Source organism: Xiphophorus hellerii, chromosome 5, assembly GCF_003331165.1.
Source record: "Xiphophorus hellerii strain 12219 chromosome 5, Xiphophorus_hellerii-4.1, whole genome shotgun sequence".
Taxonomy (NCBI): Eukaryota; Metazoa; Chordata; class Actinopteri; order Cyprinodontiformes; family Poeciliidae; genus Xiphophorus; species Xiphophorus hellerii.
This window is the reverse complement of record NC_045676.1, coordinates 28899582-28914809: the sequence shown is the minus strand read 5'-3', so window position 1 is coordinate 28914809 and position 15228 is coordinate 28899582. Positions and strand designations below refer to the sequence as shown.

Genomic DNA, 15228 nt, shown 5'->3' with positions numbered 1-15228 from the left:
CCCTGCGCCACCACAGCACGCCCTAGGATGCTTTTTAAATTTTTTATTTTATTTTACTTGTTTGGTTTCAGTATGTTGCTGTCTTTTGCGTATTGAAATGTTTTCCAGTATCATTGTGTGTGTCGGAGGACGAGGCGTTTCCTCCCAGTGTGTCATTTTGGAGTGCTGCTGTAATTTAGTGCTTTAGTGGTACGACTGAGTCCACTTTACCTACTTTTGGTTTTTAACCATTTTTTGCTCTGGACAGGATAGAAGACCATTCAGTAACAGGTGATTTGTAAATATGACTGTTCATAAAAGAAGAGACAGATTACACTTTATGAACTGCACAGTGTTTCAGGATGGATCAGTTTCAGTGAGATTTTTGAATCTTTTCTTTTATTCCTTGAAATGAACCCCAATCACAAGAAAAGTGAGACTGAGATTTAACCACAGTCACTCCTGGTTCACTCCTTGATCTGCAGTGTTGCCACACAGGCAGCCCGTCTCCACCTGCCGGGAGTCCACAGGTAAACAGTCCATACAGATTTACAGGAGTCGGATAAAGAGATTTTTTATTTTATTTTTTTAAATTGTTACAGAAGGTTAATGGATGTAAGAATTGCCACAATAAAGTTGGAGTTTTTTGAAAGCTCTCTGGTTGCTGCCTTGGGTGAACATGCACAGAATTTGGCTACAAAGTCAACATTTTGAATAGAAAGCTTTGGAGTTGAAAATGTTTGACAAGATGCACACACTGCAAATGTGCACAAACTGTGTCGGTATTCCAATAGTGTCGAAAAAAATACAGTTTCACAAACATCAGAAAACGTGTCTTCAAAATGGTCATTTTTGTAATTCCAATTTGTGAAGTTTTAAGGTAAATGGAAATGTGGTTGACTCAAGATTGTAGTATTTTCGCCAACGTAACGTCAAAAAATTTGACTTGAAACGATAAAAAAAAAACTTGGAAATTACTATTATTTGAAAAGTCAGAGATTTGATTAAAAAAATCTGAAATTTTCTAGAAAACCTTGACTTTTGAAGCAAGAATGACGACGGATGTAAATGACCAGAATTTTATTATAAGATGCTTGTTCAGCTGTAAAAACATGTATGTACATACATGAGTAAAACAAAATATTGCACATGTTGGTCAGTATATTTTGGCACCAGTTGGTAACAAAAACAGTTAATTGTTTCTACAGACATGGAAATAATCCTGTATCTACATCTTCAAATTGTTTATAAATGTGCAGATGGTTCAGAAATTTCACAGTGCAAAGTAAAGATTTTTATCCAGTTATGGATAATTCCTGAAAAAAAATCTACCTTATTCATTATTCTTTATATACCTCAAGAATAAGTCATTTAAAAAAAATAGATTTTTGCTTGAATCCATGTATAGATTGTCCTTTTACCCAAAATATTCCTCATCACAGCTCCAGTTTTAGTCCAAACCATTAATGAATTTAGTTTTTGAGCCACAGATGGAACCTACAGACAATCACAATGTTTTGCCCTCTGAACTCTCATGTCTGCAGCTTAAACTGCAGCTGATTTAATGAACAAAGTACCCATTTAAATATTTGCCAAAAAAAATCAAAAAAGTGGGTTTTAAACAGTCTGTTCATAGCGCAGCATAATTCAGTGAAGACAAATCAGAGGATTAAAGCGCTTTGCGGCAGAAATACAGTCACTGCTCCAAGTTGGAAAGATTCAAATTTCTTAAAAGGTTCATTTTATTCTTAATAGTCTAGTTGTAATGTTTTGTTGCTACCACAAGGGGGCGGTAACAGGAACAGCATAATACTGAGGAATATCATGGGTGGATTAAAAAAACTACTGTGAAGACAATTTGGTAATACTAAGTGAATGCAAACGGAAAAAGCTTTCAGCAGTGGGAATCGCATAAAATATTCCTGATATTTTGGAATATGATAGGAAGTGTTGGGGGCTGTTCAGCAGCAGTTTCAGTTATAATAAATTGTTTCAGGTTTTATTCATGTTGTGTGGCTCCTGCTGTTTGTTACAGTCAAACAAACCTTCTGCCCGGAAACTTAATAATTAATATTTAATTATTTTTTTACTAGTCTCACAGATCTGATACCATTCATACATATATAAGCTTATGTACGACGGGGTGGTTCCGTTCACGTCCACGTCCTAGTTAAACCACGTGACGTAATGTAGCACAAGAATACAAGGTATAGACAAATCGTGTCAATAGAAACTTTTGACACTGTTAATAACATTTTTGACTGAAGAGCCGCCATAAATCATGTTTTCCCCTCACTGGCCTGCGGGATATATTTATTCCAGCTGTAGAACAAATCATTTGTTGTTCTTCAGTTTGTGACGGCTCCGTCCGAACCCTCCGTGATATTGCAAACCAGGAAGTGGCAGCTTCCCAACGTCTACGACAAGCTGGCTGGTAGTTCACGCAATGAAAGAACTTATACATTGGAAAACATAAAAGACGGTGTTGTTATTTAACAACGAAGTAGGTCATTTGTGCGGCTGAGCGTCGTTTTTGAAGATAAATTTCATTGTAACGACTCGAGACCGGAAGGACTGCTAGCAAGCTTGTTGTTTAGCTATCTGGCAGAATTGTCGACAGCTAACAGTCAACGTTAGCAGGTGTTGTGATGGCTGTGCCGCACATACAGTTGTCCGTTGCAGTAATTTTACTCTTAGTGCTGCTGTCGGGGTGTAACGCGAGGATACACAAGCTCAGGCTAGAGGTAAGTGCGTAACACTGTTTTGGTTTAGAGTAACGTCAGCGTTAGCCCGGGTAGCTAATGCTAACGCCACGAACATTGACGTTGCTTCAATAAACCCACAGCGTGTTGATTACATTCAATGGCATAAAACATGTTAACACAGTGTCACACTGCTGTATTTATGTCAAATATGTATGTGTTTGTGAAGGAGATTATGCAGTAGCTAGCTTCGGCTGTGGCCATTTCATGGTTTCTAGAAAACCTGAACTTTGTTTATAGGCTCAAAATTTCTAAAGGTCAAACCAAAACGGAGTCACTGTGATTATGAATGTATTAAATTGCAATTTGTGATCTTTAAAATGTTTATGTTTGTGGAAAAAGTAACCGATTAAACAAGAAAAAGCGGCGCCTGTTTGGCATGTGGACAACATTTATATCGGGTCAAATGTGACAGTGGGCATGTTAGCGCCGTGCAAATTGTTCTGCGTCAAAACAAACAATTTTAGCTGAAAAATCATTTAGAGTAAGCTTTAAATGATACTGATATCATGTGTTTACGTTATAAATTGAGACAGTATCTCAATTTCCACAAAACGTTGGGACAAAAAAACCTCCCAGACATTTCTTAAATATATCATATTTAGGTATTTCCATAAAGTATTTCACAAATGAGCTGAAATCAACATGAGAAATGTTGATTTTAGCTAATGGACTAAATTTGCTTCAACCGAAACCTTCACATTTGTTTTTCGTTCATTCTGAGAGCCAATTATCTTATGTATGATTAAAGTATTTGTGTTCACAAATCTTAAACTTGTTTTTTTTTTTTCAGAACGAGACACGGTTTGCCATTGACCTCAACAATTTTGGTTTCTTTGCAAATGGATTTCTGAATGTGAGTCTGTCCTCCCTGTGGATCAATGACACTGTGAACTACAACCTCTTCCCAGTAAGTCATTTTTTTTCATTTTCTTTCAGGTAAATATAAAGAAAAAGAAAAGTTGAAGGAAGCAGTAATAATTTTTTTCTGCTCATATTAGTTTTGCAGTGAGAACTCTAGTATGTTCTTTTAGGTCCTGGTTGAGAAATGATAATAATGAGGTAATTGATACAGTTTGTCTTTTCTTTATTGAATACATTTTCTCTTCATTTGTAAGACTGGTGTAATGTACTCACTGCTCAGTTTTGAAATGCTTGATTACGCAGTGCTGAAAAGAGGAAACCTCTGTTTGTTCTGTGACCCAAACTACTTTTTTGCAATTTATTTAAGATACTTTTTGCTGTAGGCCATAGTAGATACAAAGGGAGCACTTTTCTGCCAAAAATTTCAGATATTTTGCGATTAATCTCAGAAATTTGCTAGAAAAAAAACTTTGAAGTTTCTGAGTTTGAAAAATCATAAATTTTACTAAAGAAAACGACTTTCAGAAGTCGAAACTTTTTGATTGAGAAAACCATGCTCATCTGAAATGGGCTTCTTCATGACATCTTACATAAAGAAGTGATTTCTATCACTAAGCTGCACACAGTAATTGCTTTTTATTATATTTTTTAATTTACTGATATTTGTAGATGCTCTCGTGGAACAAACAGCAGAGAACATAGTAAAAATAAGATTTCCGGGGCGTGCTGTGGTGGCGCAGGGGGTTAGCACGTCCCACGTTAGGAGGCCTTAGTCTTCGACGCGGACGTCGCGGGTTCGACTCCCGGTCCCGACGACCTTTGCCGCATGTCTTCCCCCCTCTCCTTCCCTGTTTCCTGTCAGCCTACTGTCGAAAAAATACGAGCCACTAGTGCCGCAAAAACTCTTCGGAGAAAAAAATGGAAAAAAAAAAAAAAAGATTTCCAATAATATAATAATAATATTTTACATTAATTGAAAGTTGAGACAAAAATAAATCGGAATTCTCCTAACAAATGTTTCATGATAAACAATACAAGAAATGCCCACCTGTGCTGTCACAATAAGCAATAAATCAGTGAATTATATGATAAATTATAATTGTCTGGGACAATTTATCATCCAGAAAAATGTATCATGACGGGCCTAACCACAACTAATCATAGGTTTTCTCTGACTATTGATGGAAATAAATGCCAGTCATATCAAAAGCTGATTCATGTCCACATTGTTGTCTGCTTTAGGTTGGCTTCAGCCTGTCCAGGTCTCGAGTTAATGGGGTGTTGTCGTACACAGTGAGTACCCGCCTTCATAATTAAACATCTGGTTTTCTACAGCTCTCAAACAGTATTCTGTTTAGTAAAACATATCCTCGATAATATATTATCTGTTCAACGTTATTCATTTCTAATTTTTTTTTTACCGGAGATGGTGAGAGTCTTGTTGTGTTCTCCGTAGGCGGAGGAGACCGAGACGTGCCCGCCCACAACGACCACCAACGACAAACCTCTCATTCTTTTTCTCATTGACAGCAAGCATCTGGGGTGTGTGTTGTTTTAGGTTCATAAGTTCCTAATGTGTCACAGCTTTGTGCGAAGGTTAAGAGTTTGACTTCTGTCCTTCTAGGGTCAACGTGAGCGCCATGGGCGTTCAGGATAACTTCCTGATTGCCAAAGCCAAGTCGGATGAACCTAAAGGTTTGTGTTGCTGATTCTAACGCCTCCTCAAATTAACTGCTGCAGAGTGAATGACACCATTGTTCTAAAGTGACTAAAGTTAATCTTGATGTGTTTCTATGCCTCCATTTCTGTTGTTTAGAAAAAAAGAAGGTTACAAAGAGGGCTGCTGACGATTCAAATGGGAAACCAGCAAAGCCAGACACAAAACAAGATGATAATATAGAGATCCCAGGAGGTCAGGAAAATGTACCACCAGCAAATGAAAAGTCAAACCCTGTTGAGGATGCTAAGAAACCAGAGGAAACTACATTCCTGGTGAGATTTTTTAGTTTTTCTTGTGGCTACATTTTTGTGCAGTTTGTTCTTTAAATCAGCGTCTTAACTGGAATTTCTTGCAGCTGAACAATTCAGTCAACCCGATTTTAGCCCTGGGCAAAAGGAATGGCTTATACAACTTCAGCGTAAGTGCCCTTTTCTCTTCATTTAGACAACTTTTGGCAGCGTTTGGTTGGCTTTGCTCGTTGATGTATTTTACAGGATTGGACATCTACAGTACGTGATTGATGTAAATCAATGGTGCATGGCGTTACATGCAACATTGCTACAGACTGAGTCAGGAATATCGCTGGTCGGGAAAATGACCAGCAAAAAAAATCTGAAAAAGGGTTTCTCTTTTAATTGTCTTCAAATGTAATGACATCATAGACAAGAAAACGTTACATCCAATAGAGAAGAATGAACCGACTGAAAAATGCGACCCAAAAGAATATAAAGATATCTATGGAGCATCGGGAGTGAATAAATTAAACTTTTGTTTTACACTCCTAGAATTTATTTAAGGGCTAAAATGATGGATTTTGCAAGTCATTATATACCCTGTAACTCTAAAATAAGGCAACCGAAACACCCACTCTCTGATAGGTCATTGGTGGAGTTCAAATTAGTTAATCAACCACCATTAAGTTCAGACAACCAATTATTAATAATTGCAAAATAAACATCAAGCCAGATACATGATACTGTAACAAACTGAATGTTGTGCTTCATAGTTTTTACGTACTTTTTATGGGGGGAAATGTTTATGTGTTCTTTGGTTCCTGATACCCATGAATGTAATCTCTGCTCTGTCAGCTTGCAGAGCTTTTGTCTTATTGTTGCTATGGCAATGGGTCTGTGTGTGATTGCCTCATTTGTCCGTAGAACATGGCGATATACATGACGATCGTCATTTAGGATGAAAGTTTTCATAAACTATAGAAGCAATAGTTGGTTAAACTTGAACATACTATGCCTTCTACAGCTGCAATTATGTAAAATTAAATTATTGACCAATATAAAAAACAGATCCACTTAGTCTTCTCTCAGAAAGCAAAATATTTATAGATTCAAATCCAGGAAGAACATATAGTTTACAAATCAGAAGATCTGCAATTTTCTCATCTTTGATAAGCCATTTTATAGATATCAGGTTAGAATTAAGGATGCCATTTTTGTGACCGCTTCCTGCTCATCCTGCATTGGAACAGTATGGTTTTGTGGACGTGACTCGTTGCGTAGCAATGGCGGCTAAAGGAGCGCATCACTTGCTGCAGCGGCTGATAAGCGCCGTCCAATCCAGTGATGCGTATCGATTGTTGTGCCGTCTGGTTTAATGTCTCTCCTCCTCTACAGTTCCGCCTGGTCATTGGCCCAAAGGATCAGGGTCTGTACAGCCTGAAGTTCCACTACTGTCGGAACAAGGTGGCCGGAGTCAAGCTGCCTTATGCCTTGACGGTGAGTCAACGAGCGTTGGCGATGCTCTGCCAGCCCTCAGGTGTCTGATAGGTGTTCATTTAACATTTTCTCCCTCCACCTCCCTGCAGTTGGATGTGGTAGAGATGAACCCAGGGAGCTTCCTGTCTGCAGCCGAAATCCCTTTACCTCGTCTTTACATACGTATGGCCGGAGTCTTCTTCGCTACTGCTATGGTGTGGGTCTACATGCTCATGAAGCACAGGTACATGGCATGAACTACACTCAAATTGTGATTTCTTTTACATCCCAGAGGTTCTGTCATATCATGGTGGACACAAAAATGTCGCTACATGTGTTAATCCTTCTTTTTTATCTAACTGGGTACTGATTCTCCTTATTTTTGTTGTTTGCTCTGATTAGGACAATGCAAACATTCACATTGTCACTGATTAGGTTCTTTTTATCTTTCTTAATGTCATTCTGTGTTTTTTGTCTTTTATCCAAAGCAAAAAGGGGGTACTGTTCTTGGTCTCTTTATTGAGTTTAAAACTTTAGCATCATGCTAACCACACAGACCACAAAGTTAGCTAGATGGTTAACTAGCATAAACCCAAGATTCTCAGGTTGTTTACCTTTCGGAGGGTTTGCACCTGCAGGGCACAGGAGATTCCCACACCCAAACCAAACAAGCACACAGTCTTGAATTGTAAAAGGCCGTTAAGGATTAAGGAGTGACTCATCTCCGCAACCATCTTACTAACTTTAAATATGAAGTTTTTTTCTCATCTGCTTCTTTACAGACACAATGTGTTTAAGATCCACTGGCTGATGGCTGCACTGGCATTCACCAAGTCCACATCTTTAGTTTTCCACAGTGTAGGTCACTGTGCTAGTAATTCTCTTCACGTTCTCAACAACAGCTTGAGGTATTTTCTGTTTTATCACAACAGACAAAGTAGTTTATGTGTCCATGGCTTCTGTTTTTCACAGATCAACTACCACTTTATCAACATCGAGGGTCATCCTATCGAAGGCTGGGCCGTCATGTATTATATCACACACCTGTAAGTTATTTCTGCTGGATTTTTTTTAATTAGAGATGCACTGGTGTGAAAATTTTAGCTGACATACATATTCTCTACCATGAAAAAAATGGACCACACCACTGAAATGGCCTCTCTGCTGAAGTTGAACACTCTCTCTCACATGGCCAAACAAATACCTGAAATATAGTTTGGAAAATACCGTATATCATGAATGTGAGTCACAGTTCTTTTTAAATAGAGTCCAGATTGACACGTATATGTTTTTTTTCCTCTTCATGACACATTTTTTTGACTTAAGCTGCTTACACTCCGAAGTGACCCATAGTCCGGAGAATATGGTAAAAGTCCGTTATTACATCGGCACACTTTTAATTTGGGCCAATATCAGAATGTCAAAAAATGACGAACATCGTCCGATACCAATGTTGATCCTGATATGTCATTCATCTCTAGTTTGAATCCTATTTGTTTTTAACATTCTGTATTAATACTCCTGTATTTGTCAGGCTGAAGGGGGCGCTCCTGTTCATCACTCTGGCACTAATTGGGATGGGCTGGGCTTTCATTAAATACGCCCTCTCTTACAAAGAGAAGATGATCTTCGTAATAGTAATCCCTCTGCAGGTATTGTGTGTGTGTGTGTGTGTGTGTGTGCGCGCGCGCGCGTTTGCTTCTAATACCTTGTGGGGACCATTTTCCTGACATATACTATGTTGTGGGGACACACTGCTCTTTGTGGGGACCGAAGCCTGGTCCCCACAAGGGGAAACACTGTTTTTGGGTCAGGGGTCAGATTTAGGACTAATGTGTGAATTGAGTTTTGGTTAGGGTTTGGTATGTAATGGGTAGGGTTAGGGTCAAAGTAAGGGTAAAGTTTAGGCTGTAGAAATGAATGGAAGTCAATGGAAAGTCCCCGCAAAGATAGCTGAGCAAATGTGTGTTTGTTTGTAATACTTTGTGGGAACCATGTTCCTGACACATACGACGTTGTGGGGACCAAAGCCTGGTTCCCACAAGGGGAAATGCTGTTTTTGGGTCAGGTTTAGGACTAAGGTGTGAATTGAATTTTGGTTAAAGTTAGATACATAATGGTTTAGGCTGTAAGTGGTAAGTGTAATGTTTCAACTGTAGATATGAATGGAAGTCTTTGGAATCTCCCCACAAAGATAGCCACACAAACGTGTGTGTGTTTGGGAACCTGCATATAGTTTGAAGTTTGTGCCTTTCTAATATATCTGTGTGTGTGTTTGTGTGTGTATGTGTGTGTCTTCCTACCAGGTGCTGGCAAATGTTGCCTATATCATCATCGAGTCGACAGAGGAAGGCTCCAGTGAGTACTATCTGTGGAAGGAGATCCTCTTCCTGGTGGACCTCATCTGCTGCGGAGCCATCCTGTTCCCCGTCGTCTGGTCAGTGTGATGTGTAGCCTGAAGAGGCCGTGTTAACTGTAGATCTAGTTTTGTTCTTTAACACAAGGGATGCATCGGTGCACATTTTTCACTACCATTTCAGATTTAGTGCTTAAAACACTTAAAACATTTCTGGGTTTTGTTTTTAACACAGACATAAATGTGCTGAATTACAAATGTATTTGATAACTGTGCAGCAGTACAGCTCACTTAAATATACCAATAGCTTCACAAGCTAATGTAAAACTTTAATTTGTTCAGTCAGTGCAATTAGGAGTATAGCAGCCAATGTGAAGTAAATAATAAACTGACACTGACTAAAATAGTAGGTTAGTGAAACATGCAAAAATCCAACTCCAACAAACTTTCTTTCAAATTGTTCAGAAAGTGCAGTTAGAAATTCTAAATATAATGTAAAATAATAAAGCATAACGTCGCTCAAACCATAAGTCATAGAATTAGCCTGAATACATCTGGCCTTATGGATCATGAACATCACTGATACCCGATCTAGATTTTTTTTATTTTTCAATATCGGTACCAATACAGATATTAACATTGGATTGGTGCATCTCTAATTAACACAGAGTACTACAACACGTTGTTTGGACTTTGAATTCAGTAACCAGAGATGAGGTCAGAGGTCAGTTGTCAAAAAGAGAAGTGGCCATAAAAGGGTTTCACTAATTTCACACAAAAACTAAACTGATGCAGTCTTTAGCATATTTTGTTAGCCGTTATCATTGCTAACCAACTGGAGTGTCGTTTGGCGTCATAGAAGCCTGAATAACCAACCAACTTACCTTTGTGAAAACATAGTCTCCTTTTAAACTGCTTTTTTATTTTGTGCTTTCTCTCAATTCAATTCTGAACACTGAAAATAGCTAACTTTGAGTCTGTTACCATTAGTAGAAATTGCTACTGTTAGCATCCTGTTAGCACTTAGGTAGATGCTGTCAGTGATCAGAAAATGATCGAATTTTTGAGTTTTCTGACTGAAGGACAACTCATAAGGGTAATAATGTGGAAAAACTGTTTCTCACTTTGACAGTAATGTGTTCTACCTTTTAAATTCCCAATATGCCTATAATTATTAACAAACTGATAGATTTGTAGAAGCTTTACAGAACTGATAAGTCATTAAAATATACCCTATTAATACAGTCTTTAACAGTACAGAAATTTTTGTTTTTACTAACCATATGATTATAGAAACTTTTTTGGTGAAATATTGATTTTACTTTGGGAAAACATGGAATTAAAATGGAGAAGCTAAGAAAAAAATTAAATTTTGATTTATAAGAATATCTAAAACTTTGAAGAAAATGGAAATGATAGACTATATTTGTCTACATCCAAGTTTAATGTGACATTGATCTGACTTTGTGTAGGTAATTAAGACTTTTTGATAAATAAATTCAGCTTATTTGTAAGTAAGCTAGCAGAGTTCTGCACAGAGTAATTGTCTCGGAACCTGAAAGTTGTGGGTTCGATTCCAGTTTCCTCCTGGGGGTCGGAGGTTAACCTCTAATTGCACATCGGTGTATGAATGTGTGACTGGTCGGCTGTGACTTAAATTTTCACCGATGTAGCAAAGTGTTATTTTGACCTGATAAAACATTTAAGTATCTTTAGATTGACGTGTTTTCTCATCTTTCTGTCGCCAGGTCCATGCGTCTCTTAAAAGGTGGGCTGGTTTTTCCCTGAGTTAAGTGAACGCATCACCATGTTTGTCTTTTTTGCTCTAAACTTGGATTTTGTTTCTTCCAGCTGCCAAAAACCTGGAGAAGCTCAAGCTGTTCAAGCATTACTACGTCATGGTGAGAGAGACGCCTCAGCAGTGCTGACCAGAGCTCAGTTTGTCCTACAAAAATGTCTTTTTTTCCTGGCAGCTGTAAAACTAGATTACCCAAACAAAAATAGAGTTAGTTTTGATGAAGGTGCTATTTTTCAGTTTTAGTTAAAACAAAAAAGCAAAAAAATTAACCTATTCATCTTTGAACAGAACACTTTTATCAAATTACAACATCTCCCGGTAACATTTGCCAGGATTTTAAAGGAAGCGCCAAATCATTAATCCTGTTTCAACAGTCTGATTTTCTGCCTTTAATTAAATCTTTATTGTAGATCGTTTGCTACATCTTCGTCACGAGGATCATAGCCATTTTGATGAAGATCACAATGTCCTTCCAGTGGCAGTGGTGTTATGAGGTAAGACTCCAAGAGTCTTTTAATTAAATTTTTATCATTTAATTTCTGTTTGGGACCAATAGAGTATTTTCTTCAGCCTGCTGCTCTGTAGGCTGACATTTCTGTACTTAATTGTTTTATAGTCTTCTATTAATATTCAGCTGTTCAGAGAAACTGAATTTGGGATTGTCTTCAGTAAAAAACAGACTAGGGCTAAAATGATTAATTGGATTAATTGTGATTAATCAGTTATTCAAATAATTGTCAACAAATTTAACAATTGATTAATTAACTGGATATACAGACTAAAAAAATAAGTCAATATGCTGAATGAACTTAACATATTCAGAGCAGCAATTAAGCTAAAATTGTGCAGTATAATGTATAGGATAAAAAAAACATCTGTAAATATGTTGTACCCAGAACTCCTAAAGTGGTGAAATTTGACTTTGAACTGGTTCAAATTCACTAAATGATTCTGTTACTGCATTTAAGCAACAAAATGCTTTTTTTTATTATATAAGAAGTAATTTTTCATTTGCATCTTGTAGCTCATTTCAAATATTGTGTAAAAAATCGCTTAAGTGATTAAATGAAAAATCCGATTAATTGATTAATCATCAAAAATAATTGACTACTAAATTAGTCGTCAATTGCAGCCCTAAAATAAACACTAAAAAAAGTGAAAAAATCTTTACTGAGATGATTTGAGTTGACTGAGGTCTCACTGTAAAACACACACCTTCCTCTGGTCCTCAGTTTCTGGTGGAAGTGTCCACTCTGATCTTCTTTGTGCTGACTGGCTACAAGTTCCGACCGGCGTCCAACAACCCGTACCTGCAGCCCCCGCTGAACGAAGAGGACGTGGAGAAGGATGAAGTGTGAGTGTGTCAGAGGTGGAGCTACACCGATCCCGTATTAATATCTGTATCGGCTCCGATATTGGAAAAGAATTCTATATCGGGTATCAATGACAATGTGCCCGGTCCATAAGGACTGTTACGTTTTATTATTTATTTTACGTTATGTTTAGAATTTCTAATTTCTTTTCTGAACCATTTGAAAGAAAGTTTGTCGCAGTTTATTTTCTACATGTTTGATCAAGCCTGTGAAGCTACTGGTGTATTTAATGGTGCTGTTCTGGTGCAGAGTTGTCAAAAGAATGAATAGTTCAGTACATTTATGTCTGTTTAAAAAAAACAAACGAAAGGTTTAAGTAGTGCTGTCAATCGATTAAAATTCAAATCTGCACTTTATTGCTGTGATTAATCATGACTAATCATCATACTCAACTTTGTGGCTTGAAATGTAAAAATGCACATTTTCCTAAAATTGTTAAAGAAAGTCTTTTATTGTCTCAAACAAACAAGTGTAGCGGTTCAATAGAAGTTTGGGCAGCATTGTTTTTCTGTATGAGCTCAAACTAACCCTCAGATGTCGGTAGTGCAAGTGGAAAAAGTGGATCCTAGTTTTATTCATTTGTTTTGTATCTAAAATGATCCCAGTCTAACATGAAGCATTCTCCTCTATTTTTTTTAATTTTTTTGTCTGTGTGTGCAGAGTGACAGAGTCGGGCGCTCTGGAGGGAATCTCTAAAGTTAAGAAGACGTCTAACGGACGCGAGCGCCAGAAAGAGCCCACTCTGTGAGCAGGAGGCTGAGTGGGTGGGGGGGACCAGCCGGGGTCGGGGTGGGGGCTCATATGGACCAAGACCCCCCACCACCACTTCTGCTGACGGCTCTCTGTTCAAAACTCTTCAAGTGGTTGCAAAGCTTCATGCCCACTGTCTGGCTATGCAAAACATAAAAACAACAACAAAAAAGATGGCTAACATGACGGAGGTTGTCCATTTTCTTTGGGGGTGCTCCACCCAAAACCTGAAGAGCTCCAGGAGGGTTTATTTTTCCATTTCTTTTTTTTCTGGATGGGTGGGAAAATGGAACACAGCTCTGAAATTCTTTTTTTTTCTACTCTGTTTCTCTCCAATGCTTGTTATTATTATTATTATTATTATTATTATTATTATTACAGTGAACCCTCGTTTTTCATGGGGGTTGCGTTCCAAAAAGAACCCGTGATAGGCGAAATCCGTGAAGTAGCTACCTTTGTTTTTTACAATTGTTATACAGCATAATTAAATACTCTACATTGAAACCAAAGAACAAAAACTGTTTTCAGGCCTAAGCATTTTTTTTAAACAAATAGAACGTTTTCTTACAAATAACTAGAGTAAAACAATCATTTTAATCATCAATACGAATACAGTAGGACAAATTGTGACTCGTGTATTTCGCTGTTCCTGTGGCTGTGACGCTGCCGCCTGACTCCGCTCTCTAGTGTCTTTTTCTTCTGAAGCCTGTGTGGTGCAGGTGTGTTTTTTTGAGAGAAGAACATAGTTATCAGTAGTTGTTGTCGCTCTTTTTTCTTCTGGGCAAAAATATTTGCCAAAATTTGCCAAGGTGTATTACGTATATTTTAATACCGTAACGTTATTGGCACATTACAGTATATAGAGAAGAAGCGCGGAGACTGTTTATCCAATCAGGACGCAGAACACAATACACTGTGGAAAAAAAACTGCGCAAAAAACTCTGCAAAGCAGCGAGGCCGGGAGAGGTCAACCGTGTTACAGCGAGGGTTCACAGTATAGACAAAGACTCGGATGTGTTTATGCCGGCTATGTAAAAACGGTACTTCTGCAGGTAGCATCTTTTTTTATTTTTTTATTTTTTCTGTAACATGGAACTAACGTAATGTGACACAAATCTAGGTTTCCCTCATTTGGATGCAATAGCCCATTCTCAGGTGAAAAGACAAAAAAAAAGAAAAATTGATGTTATGGAGGAAACAGAGCTTCGTTTCCCACCAATCACACTGCACCGTACATGTTTTGCTCATTGATTTTTAGGTTGGAATAATCAACAGCAGGATGTTTTTTTTCTTCTTTTTTTTTCTCCGAAGAGTTTTTGTGGCGCTAGTGGCTTGTATTTTTTACGACAGTAAGCAGACAGGAGAGGGGGGAGGACATGCGGCAAAGGTCGCCGGGACCGGGAGTCGAACCCGCGACATCCGCATTGAGGACCAAGGCCTCCAAACCAAACAAGTAAAATAAAATTAAAAATTAAAAAAACATCCTAGGGCAGCACGCCCTAGGATGTTTTTTTAATTTTTAATTTATTTTACTTGTTTGGTTTCAGTATGTTGCTGTCTTTTGCATATTGAAATGTTTTCCAGTATCATTGTGTGTGTCGGAGGACGAGGCGTTTCCTCCCAGTGTGTCATTTTGGAGTGCTGCTGTAATTTAGTGCTTTAGTGGTACGACTGAGTCCACTTTACCTACTTTTGGTTTTTAACCATTTTTTGCTCTGGACAGGGTAGAAGATCATTCAGTAACAGGTGATTTGTAAATATGACTGTTCATAAAAGAAGAGACAGATTACACTTTATGAACTGCACAGTGTTTCAGGATGGATCAGTTTCAGTGAGATTTTTGAATCTTTTCTTTTATTCCTTGAAATGAACCCCAATCACAAGAAACGTGAGACTGAGATTTAACCACAGTCACTC

At 37.9% G+C, this 15228-nt stretch overlaps 1 protein-coding gene across 1 annotated transcript; it reads left to right on the top strand.

Annotated features, from left to right (window-relative positions):
- The first annotated feature begins 2156 nt into the window (after positions 1 to 2156).
- Positions 2157 to 13530, top strand: LOC116720468 (protein GPR108-like). The gene is made up of 18 exons (XM_032563758.1): positions 2157 to 2723; positions 3535 to 3651; positions 4848 to 4898; positions 5062 to 5147; positions 5230 to 5300; positions 5422 to 5597; positions 5681 to 5743; positions 6954 to 7055; positions 7145 to 7278; positions 7817 to 7892; positions 8007 to 8080; positions 8569 to 8686; positions 9341 to 9471; positions 11139 to 11158; positions 11242 to 11291; positions 11599 to 11682; positions 12421 to 12542; positions 13222 to 13530. Exons 1-18 carry the CDS (start codon positions 2628 to 2630, stop codon positions 13307 to 13309), a joined length of 1659 nt encoding a protein of 552 aa, XP_032419649.1. The 5' UTR covers positions 2157 to 2627; the 3' UTR covers positions 13310 to 13530.
- Positions 13531 to 15228: the final 1698 nt, after the last annotated feature.

Bases quoted from the DNA above. Each gene is read 5' to 3' on its own strand.
- LOC116720468 (XM_032563758.1), top strand. From the start codon at position 2,628: ATGGCTGTGCCGCACATACAGTTGTCCGTTGCAGTAATTTTACTCTTA. The intron at 5,148-5,229 runs GTGTGTGTTGTT...CTGTCCTTCTAG, and splicing joins ATTGACAGCAAGCATCTGGG to GGTCAACGTGAGCGCCATGG. The intron at 11,159-11,241 runs GTGGGCTGGTTT...TGTTTCTTCCAG, and splicing joins GTCCATGCGTCTCTTAAAAG to CTGCCAAAAACCTGGAGAAG.